Raw genomic sequence first — 12,755 nt, 5'->3', positions numbered from 1 at the left:
TAGGGAAAGGGGGGGGGTGTGCCTCCGAGCACAGCCTGCCTGTCAGGGGATCCTGCGTGGGGAAGCGGCGGCCGGGCTCCAGGACCTCGGCCGTGCTTTAGTCACTGGGAGGGACCCAAGCAGACCATGACCTTGGAGCAGACACAGGAGGCTCCTGAGCTGGAGGCCGCCTGCTGACTACCCCCTGGCAGCAGGTCCTCCCCGAGAGAGAGGGAAGGCACTGCACCCCCAGTGGCTGTCATGAGAGATCACTGCTGCCTGGACGCAGGTGACATGCTCAGCCCTCGAAGTCAGAGTCAAGGGTCCACGGAGAGTAAAGAGGTGCTGGAAAGACAGGTGTCACATTTCATGTGCTTATGGCGAAGGTCCAGATTCATGGCACTCACTGGGTCCCAGAGCCAGAGCCTGGTGGTGAAGAGAAAGTGCCCCCAGCACCAGTCATAAGGGCTTGAAAGGGCATCCTTTCCTGGGGGCCGTGTCCCCCCATTCTCGCCCTGTCTCCACCAGGCCGGCCCTGAGCACCGTCTGCCTTCCGTTTCCTCAAATGTGAAGTTAGGGAGCTGGTGGCCTAAGTGACGACAGAAAGTCATTCTGGGTCCTTCCGGGTCTGACTGTCTATCCTTAGATGCAATTATGATCAATGCTCGGTGTATCAGTCGCTGGACCTTGGGTGTTCAGAGCTGGCACGCGTGGGAGTCTCTTTCCTTATCAGCATCAGACGCTGCTCTGGGTGCAGCCTTCTGTCCAGATGGGGTCACTCAGAACCCAGGGCAAAGCTCTTTTTGCAGAAGACCCTGACCTCCCCCCAACCCGAGGGCCTCGTAACTGGCTGCTTGTAAAGGCCCCAGAGCCAATGGGCAGAGGACGAGCCAGGGGTGGGAGAGAGGCTCCTGCATGCGTGCTAGAGGGGACTCTGCTTCTGGACCTTAAAACTGGACAGACTCGTGGCCCTGTGACCCAAACCAGAAGCCACAGTGGGATGTGCTGGAGGATGAGGCACCGGTATTCTGTAGCACTAACTTGTTTTAAACTCTTTCCACTGGTTGATGTCAGGACCCTGAATGAGACTGAAGGCCTGACAGCCTCCTATCCGTGGCATCCCTTTGACAGGGGACACAGACCTTCGGCTCGGGGGATAACAGTAAATTCCAGTAAATAGACTCTTTGAAAAGTTAATTTTTTTTTATTACCTGAGACTTTTTAAAAGAGGGACTCTGTTATAGACTGACTAACAGCCCTCAAAGGTGTCCACGTGCTAATCTTTGGCAACTGGGAATGTGTTACCTTATGTGGCAAAAGGGACTTTGCAGATGTGATTAAGGCTCACGAGATGGGGGGTGAACCCGGATTATCTGGGTGGGTTCAGTGGAATCAAAACGGTCCTTAGGCTTCCCTGGTGGCGCAGTGGTTGAGAGTCCGCCTGCCGATGCAGGGGACACGGGTTCGTGGCCCGGTCCGGGAAGATCCCACATGCCGCGGAGCGGCTGGGCCCGTGAGCCATGGCCGCTGAGCCTGCGCGTCCGGAGCCCGTGCTCCGCAACGGGAGAGGCCACAACAGTGAGCGGCCCGCGTACCGCAAAAAAAAAAAAACAAGAAAGGTGCAGGGTGACAGGAGTTTGGAACTTTGGAACTGTCTTTGATAGTCGCCTCCACAACAATCCCCAACTCTTCTCTGGAATAAAGAGACCTCAGGCTGCCTCTAGATTCAGCTGGTCCCTGAGACTGCTGACCTGCCTCGTAGGTGCTTTCTCTTCTTTTTGAGGATGTAATTGTAGAGAGAGCAACAACCTCTCATGTCGATTCGCAGCCTGAACCACTTGGCTTTCACTTGACTTGAGCAACAGGGCACGGCTCAGCCCCGTGACACCACTGGTTCCCACGTGCAATGGCTGTGGTTATAAAAGCCCTGATGGTGACCTCACCCTGCTCTCTCATCCCCGGGGAAGGCTGGCTTCCCTGCCCACCCCTTCACCCAGGTTACATCCCGTGGGTGGCTCTGCAGCATTTTAAAGAATGTTTGTTGTTCTGGAATTCTGCAGACTCAGGGAGATGGTGGTTTCTTTGAAGCATCTCAGTTTAAGATGTGAGATGGGTGCACGGCGAAGCTGAGAAAATATTCCCTTTGGAATCGGTATTTGCCTCCTCTGGCTGCTGTAACAACTTACCACAAACTTAGTGGCTTAAAACAACAGAAATTTCTATTCTGATAGTCCTGGAGGTCAGAAGTCCAAAATCCATTTCACCGGGTCAGCAGTCAGGGAGTTGCCAGGGCTGGTCCTGTCAGGGGCTCCAGGGGAGAACCAGTTCCTGGCCTTTTGCAGACCCTTGCAGCTGCCAGCACTCCTCGGTTGGTGGCCCCTTCCTCCAATCTGCTATGTCATCACATCTGACTCTGACCCTCCTGTACCCCTCCTTTTAAGGACCCTTTTTTTTTTTTTTTTTTTTTGCGGTACACGGGCCTCTCACTGTTGTGGCCTCTCCCGTTGCGGAGCACAGGCTCCGGATGCGCAGGCTCAGCGGCCATGGCTCACGGACCCAGCCGCTCCGCGGCATGTGGGATCTTCCCGGACCGGGGCACGAACCCGTGTCCCCTGCATCGGCAGTTGGACTCTAAACCACTGAGCCACCAGGGAAGCCCATGATTGTTAGTTTTTAAAGATAGGAAGGCCTAATTGTAAAGCAGCTATACTCCAAAAACAAAAACAAAAAACAAACAAAAAACTTCAAAAATAATTATAACATCAAGAAAAAAAATAAAGATAGGAAGGCCTAGATGAGTCTCAAAACAGAACATGAACCCAAATGAGGGATGAAATGAAGCTACTAGAAGGGGAGGGCTATTGGATTCAAGGCTCTTGAGCTTATGGGAAGGGCTGGGGCTGAGGTCAGTGGTACGAGAGAGAGAGCATCCTCTCCTCCAAGGCCAGCGAGAGGGAGGGAGGTCGTGGTGAGGTCAACACAGAGTGGGGTGCAAGCTCTCTTTCATTGTTCTATATGCTACCATAGTGGCATCCAGAGCCCAGCAGTGCTGGACACAGAAGCTCCAATCTAGTTCTTTCTGGAAAATTCAGTTGTAGACACACACTCTACAGGAGGTTGAGGAAAGTAGAACATAGATTTGCCGACTTCAGCAGAATATGGATTTGCACTGCTTTAAAGCATTGGCTCTAAAGAGAGGGCTTGCTTTGTCTGTAAGACTCCCAACGGGTAGGCGGTCCAGGGCGTGAGCTCTGTGGGATCATCCAGAGACTGGGTTTCTTCTCTCACGTTGCTCTGCCACCTCCAGGGTGTGTTCACACCCACATGGGCGAGGCTGGCTCACCTACAGCGTCCATATCCCAGCCCTATGTCAGAGCAGGGGCCACCTGAAGGGTGCACACACTCCTTTGGCTATCCTGTGACCACACTGACCTGCAGGGAGGCTGGGAAATGTGGCTGTCCCGGGGAGCCTTGTGTCTAGCTAAAATAGAAGATTCTAGTACGGACAAGCAAGAAGAGGGGACAGAAATGGAGGGACAAATAGTCATTTTTGCATGAGCTTCAGACATAAGCATGCATGGCTGTGAATCCTGCCTCTTCGTTCAGGCAAGTCATTTCACCTCCCTGGGCTTCATTCTTCTATAAAATGGGACTCGGGGCCGCGGGGACCACCATGCACCATGTAAGCAGCGGAAGCACCTGGCAGGGCCCTGGAAGTCAGTGGGCACACGCAGTACCTCTGATTTCCCACTTTCCCTCCTTTCTGCCCTAGGGAAACCGATGTACCTGCACATCGGGGAGGAGGTAGATGGTGTGGACATGCGGGCCGAGGTTGGGCTCCTGAGCCGGAATATCGTGGTGATGGGGGAGATGGAGGATGAATGCTACCCCTACAGCAACCACATCTGCAACTTCTTTGACTTCGACACCTTTGGGGGCCACATCAAGGTATGAGTCTGCCTGGCTGAGGCCATCAACCCAACCAGGAGGATTCCAGCGACGCCAGCCTATAGGCAGGGATTCTTGGTAGGGAAGGGGATGGAGGGGCAAAAGGTAGGACCGAGGGAAGGGTACCTTTCTGGAAATTGGAGGGGTCTTATGTATTATCCCTCTGTGTGCAATTCCATATGTCCATACTTGGGAACAAGAGAGATGACAGAGGAACGTCTCTTACCCTGCAGTCACATGGCACGTGTCACACTGCCTTCCTGATTTTCAACTTTCAATCATAGCTTTCGTTCCCTCTCTTCATTGTTTAACCCTGGCCACTTCCTAAAAGAACGGGCATTTAACTCACAAAAACTTGCATTTGCAATAGATCCATTAAAATACAGATAAGATGGGGACTTCCCTGGCCGTCCAGTGGTTAAGACTCTGTGCTCCCACCACAAGGGACGTGGGTTTGATCCCTGGTTGGGGAGCTAGGATCCCGCATGTTTCACAGCGCGGCCAAAGAAAAAAACAAAAACAAAAAACCAGAGAAGATGATAAGCAGGGGAGAAGAACCAGAAGTTCTAGCGTTACATTTACCTGTGAGTTTCCTGGTGGAGACTCAAGACCAAGACAGGTATGATGAGCTGCAGAGTTCTCATTGCGCAGTGAAGGAAAGTGGTATCAATTCGTTGGAGCTCATGTTTTCCTAGCATTCAACTCGAAGAGGAATTCCTTTTGCACCTCTCTGTGAGGTGCCTTTATCTGGCATATTAAATATCGGACGACACCCCAATGTTCTTCACGAGGCCATTCCTTCCAATGATTTGAGATTAAAGCTGGTAGAATAACAATATTACCTTGGTGTTTTGTAAAGACAGTTCTTTAGAAGTTAAAATCATATGCTTTAAGGATGAGACTTTCTGGTAATCTAACTGAAAGGAATAATTGAGTGAAACTTACAGAGTTCATAATGGGGGCCCTACTGGCACAGGCAAGACCATTTTTTCTGTCATACGGGCCTAATATAAGATTTCTAGCATCCCTGGCCCCTGCTCATTAAATGCTAGCAGTGCTTCCCAGTCACTGCAACCTCCAAAAACTCTTCTCCGTATTTCCAGTCAGTTTCAAGGGATGAGATGGGGACAGAGGTGGTGCTATGATCTTCAGCTGAGAAACTCATTAGGGAGACTAAAGCAGAAATAGCAGGTTTATGTTACGCAAGCTGCTGCAACCCCATTTCCCATGTTGAGAGTAATCCCTAGGTGATCAGAGCACTCCTTCCCACTTTGCCCAAACTAGGCCTCAGAATCATGCTTAACACAGCTCTCCCGGGCAGCCACTACTGGAGTTGGCATTCCAGCTGACACCTATTTTTGGAAGGCATGGTTAGCATGTCCTTAAGTCATCCTTCTCTAGTAGAAGTTAGCTGAAGTCAGCTTGGGACAGGAATCATTTTTGAACTGTGCTTTTCTGGTGAGCTCCTGGAGTGTAGACACTGAGTGTGATCAGGTGGTTCCTTTGGAACGTGTAGGAATGGCTCTGGGTATACTATGATGTGAGCATGTGAAGCATCCCACAACTCACACTGACAAAGACCCCGAGCTCAGCATCCCCTTCTTACAGCCAGGAGAGGGCCTCAGATGGTGGACCAGGCACGGGCTCTTAATGCCCCAAGGTCCAGCCTGTCCTGGATTCCTCAGCCGTCCTAGGGCATGCTGTTTTCCAGTCTCCCCCAGATTACCTCAGGGTTATCCCTTCCTCATAACACTCAGTGGCTTAGGAGGCAGGAAAAGAGGGTTGAGGTAAGCCCCAGCCGCCGCACGGTCCCGCTGCACCTCTCGATTCCAACCAGTTCATTGCCTTGCAACATTCCTGTGTTATTAGCAGCAGCCTGTCTCCCTTGAGATGGGAAGAGTCGGGCATCTTAACCCATTTGCAGAGAATGTCTTTGATTCACTGAGTACCCGAGGTGGGGATCAGCAAAGCACACCGAAGACAACACGTGTGCATTTCTGGAGTGTGGGCAGCAGCGAGGGGTATCAGGGAGCATCTCATGGACTCCTTCTGACTCTGGGCTCTCCTCTCCCAGTTTGCACTGGGGTTCAAGGCCGCACACCTGGAGGGCGTGGAGCTGAAGAACATGGGCCAGCAGCTGGTGGGTCAGTACCCAATTCACTTCCACCTGGCGGGCGATGTGGATGAAAAGGGAGGCTACGACCCACCCACGTATGTCAAGGACCTCTCCATCCACCACACGTTCTCTCGCTGCGTCACTGTCCACGGCTCCAATGGCTTGTTGGTGAGCACATCCTTCCCGGGGAAGCCAGGGATCCGGAGCCCCTTCACCCTCTCATCCCTTCCCTGCATGCCGGTCTGCTCACTGCTGGGCCCAGGGACCGTTAGCAGTGGCAGTATGCTTAGATCTAGACACTTGGTCCAGGGCCATTGGGGGTTGAACCATCCTTAGCTCAGATTTTAGAACAGTATCAATTGAGAACAGGTCACTGACCAAAGAAGAAGGAGAAAATAGGGGTGTATCTTTGCCAAAGGCACCAAGCTACAGAGATGGGTGAGCAATTAGTGGTCACTGGGAGTCTAGCTCTTTACTACACCTTGGTTTCCCCAAGGATCATTCCAAGACTGTGTGCCACGGCAAATCTGTTAACTGCAGACAAGGCAGGGGTCACGCCAGGACTCTGTACTGTGGCATCTGCCTGACAGCACGGCAAATCTGTTAACTGCAGACAAGGCAGGGGTCACGCCAGGACTCTGTACTGTGGCATCTGCCTGACAGCACGGCAAATCTGTTAACTGCAGACAAGGCAGGGGTCACGCCAGGACTCTGTACTGTGGCACCTGCCTGACAGGCTTGAGGTAGTGGCAGCAGTGGCCCTTTCCCTTTTCTTCTGTTGAACCAAGTGTCATCAGAGCAAGCACTCCTGGGAGAAACGCCTTCATTAGTAAATTGGGGTGTGTGTGTGTGTGTGTGTGTGTGTGGCTTGTCTTGATTTGCACAGATAATTTTTACACCAAATTGATCCTTCTTTAAATGAATTCAACTTATATCCTCCATAAATTTTTCAAGCTGGACATTACCAAATGGCACCCTGCACGCCGAATCCAGTTTGTGTTTGCTTCGGTTTATATCACGTTTAGAGAAGCATTTGATAATTTTACACGAGACGGAACTTTCTTTCAATGCACTAAGCTCATATCCTCTATGAACTTTTAAGCTGGATGTCACGAAACGGCACCCAGCAAACTGAACCTGGTGGCCAGACGCGCGTTGCTTGCCTTAAGTGTTTCAAGAACCATTTGAATTCGTTTTCATCATTTAGAAATGTAGAGATTTCACATAAAACTCTGGATTCTTGGCTCCTCTTGAAAAGTAGTTGGAACTGGCAACACGAGACCCACATTCCCGCCTGGCAACAATGGATTCAGGCAAAGTCGTAGCACCCCACCAGGCTGGGCTTATGCTCTCTGGTTTACGCCATGCCCACCACTTCCTAGTACCCTACAGTGAATGCCCCAGGCAGGGCCACTCATCTCGTTGCCTGTTGGCCTCCGTGGGCATTTGAGTCTGTGACCCCTGCTTTAATCCAAACATAAGGAGCCTCCCACCACGCATGCGGGGATAGGAAGGTGAGGAAGCCTGTCAGTGTGTGGCGGGTGAAGCCACTCTCAGTTCTTTTCAGTGTGCTCTTACAAAGGAATGCCTGCTGTTGCTGTATTTTCAATGCTCTGACTTAAAACCCACCGAGTATAAAGAAGAGAGCACTGGTTTGGGGGCACAGTCTAGAAGGGCCCGCTCCACAGGTCATGGGCTGTGGACCTCGGGCAAGTCGCTTACCCTCTCTCAACCTCAGCTCCCTCCTCCATCAGGCTGGGGACATAACACCCAACACATCGGGCTCTGAGGGGCCAGCGCCACGAGGGAGACCCAAGACCCGGGACCCTGCCCGCTGGGCTCACATGCAAATGTTGGCTAGGAACCAGGGCCGGTTCCCCCAGCAGCGGGGTAGAGGGTTGCAGCTGGAGTAGTTGCTGGGAGACATGGGATTATTTTTCGGGTCCAAGAAAGAGGCAGAGGAAGATGTTTTCTGGCAAAAGCAGAAAGATAAGAGGATTTCGAATAAATTCGGAAGGTTAGGGATGCAGTAGAGGACACAGGATGAACTTGGGCTCTGGAGCTAGACACTGTGGGTTCCCATCTGGCTGCCACTTCCTAGCTGTGTGACCTGGGTCAGGTCGTCTCCATGCCTCTGTTTCCTCGCTTCTGTAAGATGGGGAGCAAAGGACATGGACATGCCACGCCGAGGGGCCTGGCCCAGGTTGGGCCCCGGAAGCAGGCGTCTGCTGGCCCCGTTCACTCGTGCCGTGTGCTGAGGGAATGCACCGAAGGCAGTTGGAGGCTGAGCTGAGAACACGTGCCGAAAAGAACAACGTAGAGTTGGTGAGGAGACCTCACGGGGCTGAGCCTTAGGAGCTTGACCTGCTCTAAGCATTTGTTCTAAAGTTTTGTCCTTAAGTTTAACTTGAGTTCGACTACGTCTAATGTTCCTCGAGAGAAAAACAGGAAGATTACAAGAAGTCTGTAACTCCAGATCCGGGTTGATTTGAGTGGAAACTGTTCTGAATCTCCGGGCAATCACATACGTGCGCGCACACACACGCACACACACGCACACACACATACTTGCCCTGTGGACATATGGCTGTGCTTTCCCACCCACTTGCTGTGTGACGGTCTCGGGCAAGCTACTTAGTCACTTAGGTCTTCAGTTTCCTCATATGTGCTGTGCAGAACAGGATGGCAATCCCCCACGGCTGTTCGGTTAGAAACTATATATGCGATACTTTGGGCCATCTTAGTAATACAGACCTTCCTCTGAGCAGTGATCCCAGGTCTCAGCCACAGGAACGGGCTCATGTAGGGGGAGGCAGGGCAAGAAAAGTGCTGTGGGTAGAGCCAGAGGGCCCTCATCGGGGCAGCGCTGAAAGGGAGCATCTCTGTGCACATGCAGGCTGGGGAGAGGTGGGGAAAGTTAGCACAGGCCAGGCGTCCAAGTTCATGGATATGGGCAACGGACGGAGAGCGGTGTGGGGGGCATGGAAGGCAGGGGGCGAGGAGTGGCCGCGGAACTGGTGCCTCCGGAGCATCCAGGTGGGTGAGTTGCACCCACGGCAGAGATACATTTTTGGAGCCAGAGCTTTGGACAACTCAGGACCCGAAGACCCCTCCTACCAAAGCCTTCCTCCTGTCTGGCTGCCAGGGATGCCAGTCACCAGACTGGGAGGGCGCATCCATCAGCTCCCTGGGTGTCATCCAGACGCCAGGTGGCCCAGGTGCTTCGCACAGGCCTTGCCGAGGTGCCAGCACAGCCTTACCTCGGTGGCCACACGGGGCTCCAACCACGCTCCGCTCAGGCCCGCGCTTGGCAGCCAAGCTTGTGCTTAGGATTTGGAGCGCACAGATCTCTGTGGCCTGCATCAAGGGGAAACCAAACAGCCATGGCTTAGAATCTCGACGACGTACGGGCCTCTACATCTCTGAGCCAAAGAGGCAGCAGGATAATGGAGGGCGTTCTGTGCCTTTCTCTGAGAGCTGCACCCCTGGACGGGAGTTGGGGTTTTATGGATTAGCACCTCACCCTATAAAGGCTCCATCACTGGGGCAGACAGTTCCAGGTTCAGAAAGGCTGCCTTGGGAGCTGCACTCCCTCCACCAGGATTTCACATTTGCTTCCTTCGTTTTGGCTCTAAGGAGTTACCCACAGCTATGTTTAGAAAGATGTTTTTAGCTGATGGGATGAAAGGAGGCCAACAGCAGACAAAGACTGTATTCTCATTTAGAGAGCAGAGGCCACTCAGTAACATCGTGAATGCCTTTTCCCTCACGCCATCCCCAATCCGGAGGTGCCCTAGACCCCAGACAGGCAGTCACTGGCTTGTTGGAAAAAGGGGTTCCTATGTGTGCCCAGCTGGGAGGTGCTGCCCCCCTCGCCACTGCTAGACACGCACTGGTACCCCCGTCCTCAGAGAACAGCTTCCCTCATCCCCACCTCCTCCTGGGGCGGCCCACCTTTGGTCTTTCCCTTTCTTCACCACCAACTTTTGGAAGGAGTGGTCTGAACTTAAGATTTCCGCCAGCATCTGTTGCCCAACAAAAATGTGGGCTTCGCAACTTCTGTTCCCCTGAGCCCTGGTGACGGCTCTCAGTAATGTAACTCCACACACTAGCACTCAGCTCCTGCCCTGCAAGCCCACTGCCCCCTGCTCCCTCCTCATCCGACTCTTACCCTTTCCCATGGTGACAGTGATCACCGCTGTCAACTAGCGAGGTTAAAAGGATAGAGTCGTAGCAACCTGTGTTCTAATCCTTTCAGTGTGAACTTGACTGACGGATACTTTCTGAGCCTCAGTGTCCTCCTGTGTAAAGTGAGGGTGATGATAGAACCCGTCTCAAAGGCTTTGGGGGAACCTTAAAGCAGACAATGCATGTGACATACTTAGCACTGATATTAAATAGTACTGTCACCGCGCCTCTTTCCCTGTGTTCTGTGTAAACCTCACTGGTTCCGTGAGATAGTGGTAGGTATCTCTCCCAGCACACAGAGTAAACCCAATAATTAAATGACCTTGGCAAACACTGAGTATGTGTCTTCCCTCCCCATTTTAGGGATTCACCGTGCATGCTAGCATTGTCAGGGTTGCAGTGAAAATGCATTTAAGGCTGGTGATCCTAGCAATGTCAAACTCATTTCACCGCGGAGCCCTTTATTCACACAACCTTTGCCTTTCACAGAGTTAGTGTCCTACAGAGCAGAGCCTGGGAAATGCCTTTCCTGATACTGACACTGTTGATGGTGTCCTTCTTGAAACTGGGGGGGGGGGGGGGGGTTGCACCAGCATCCGGGATGCTGGCAAAGCCTGCCTTCAAAGGAAGGGGCTACTGCACATTATCTGCGGGGTGGACAGCTGTGGGTGTAAGACGGGCTCACGCTATATCTTACTGTGTGTTTCTGAGCTCTGAGGCAGGACACGGGGGTCACCTAAGTGTTCCTTCCTGGAAGACAATGAATCCCTTGAGAAAGGTAGAAAAGACTCCGGTGTGGATTCTGCCTGTTTTCTCCTCTTTTCCTTTTTTACAGCAGAGCGGATGGGAGAAGTAAACATGTCCTGTCTTTCTTTCTCACCTCATTCACTGCTCCAGATGTGTTACCTTTGCTATAAAGGCCTCCAGTAGTAACCAGGATGTCCTCAACAGGCCGCCACATTGACTATGCAGGGGGTGCCCTACATGGATTGCAGCCAGTCCTCAAGCCCTCCAGCCTTAGGGAGACACCTTCCCTTTAGCTTTCCACTAAAGAGGAGTGGAGCTCCTTTACCTCTTTGGTGGGAAACTCAGTGCCCTCTGTCCCAGTCTCAGAGCTCTGGGGATTGTGGGCGAGGCTTCTGTTTTCCCTGGTTTCCCCTTTTTCCAGTTTCTTGAATTCGGTCTCAATCATTTCTTGCTTCATGAGCTGCTCTCATCTCTCCTTCCCTCCTGAGCCCAAATGAGGAACCCAGACTCCTGGGCTTGTTTCCCCACAAAGTTTCACTGGCCAGGGCTTCCGCTGGCAGAGTGGGAAAGAGATGGGAAGGAGGTAGGGGTGCATCATAGGTCAGCACAGAAATCAACTGGAAATGGAGAAACAGGTCCCTCTTCTTAAACCCTCCCCTCCCCTCCCCTCCACCTGGCTGCGGGGGTCCTTCCTTCTCCTCCCCCACTGCTCCTGGGCCGCCTTAAAAGCTCATTCTCGGGACTTCCCTGGCAGTCCAGTGGTTAGGACTCTGCACACGAGTTAGATCCCTGGTTGGGGAACTAAGATCCCACATGCCACGCTGCAGGGCAAAACAACAACAAAAAACACATTCTTCTCCTTATTAGGCAGAGTGATTGGGTTCTCCGTTTCCTTTCCCGGCTTCTATTTGCATATTCAGAAACTCATTAACACACCCTGCAAAGCAAATTACCACCTACTCCAAGGCTCTTTTCTTTACCAGCTCAAAGAAAAAAAAAAAAAGAAAAGAAAAATAGAAGAGAAAAGTAAACAGCAGAAGCTCAGAAATTACAGTCTTTCTTTTAATAGGATCCTATTTGTAGCCAGGTTTCTCACTAAGATGAATTATATCATACCCACCCTAGAAGGCAGAATCAGACATATAGTTCATTTCTGTGTGTGTTTGTTTTAAACAGTAATTTCTTGTTCGTACTGTGTACAGGTTTCAGGGGGAAGTCATCACTCGGGGTGACTCTATGCCCTGATTTGCAAAGAACAGTTCCATTTTACGCCTGCTATCCCAGATGAATGACTAACGGTACCCCCTTTCACTCTCGATAATGTCCTGGTTCAGACAATAAACTAAATGGTCACCCTAATTGAAGCAGTTCCTGAGAGCTGGGGAGTTTCATCCTTCACAATATCATGCCTAGACTCCACCTAACAACAGCTGAAGACTTAAAACAGCTCTCAGGAATCGTTTTCATGATTTTCAGTCATAAGGGAATATGTCCAGAAGAACAAAGGGAAAATACAGTTTGTGCAAGAGAGTGGCAGGGAGCTTACACACTGCTTCTGGATAGCATGCAGTGGGCACCCGTAAGTCCATACGTATGTGTCTGTTTATCCAGCTACTTACTATCTACCTGTCTATCTGTCATCTCTCTCTGTCTGTCCATCTCAAGCTATGTCACAGTGTAAGTATCTAATTCTGGGAAATGTTCTAAGGAAGAACAATCGTACCATGTCAGAGAGCTGGAAGGGATTTCAGAAGTCCCCCTAAGGACACTCAGGCAA

General features: G+C 51.6%; 1 protein-coding gene across 1 annotated transcript in view; it reads left to right on the top strand.

Annotated features, from left to right (window-relative positions):
* The window catches only part of CEMIP (cell migration inducing hyaluronidase 1), a 70,982-nt gene that overhangs the window by 27,798 nt on the left and 30,429 nt on the right, over nt 1-12,755 (top strand). Inside the window, exons 11-12 of the mRNA XM_065872131.1 lie at nt 3,752-3,927; nt 6,002-6,211. Of these exons, the coding sequence (XP_065728203.1) occupies nt 3,752-3,927; nt 6,002-6,211 (386 nt within the window). The remainder of the gene's footprint in view (nt 1-3,751; nt 3,928-6,001; nt 6,212-12,755) is intronic.

Source organism: Phocoena phocoena, chromosome 2 (genome assembly GCF_963924675.1).
Source record: "Phocoena phocoena chromosome 2, mPhoPho1.1, whole genome shotgun sequence".
Taxonomy (NCBI): Eukaryota; Metazoa; Chordata; class Mammalia; order Artiodactyla; family Phocoenidae; genus Phocoena; species Phocoena phocoena.
The sequence above is the reverse complement of the archived record's forward strand: the minus strand, read 5'-3'. Positions and strand labels throughout refer to the sequence as shown.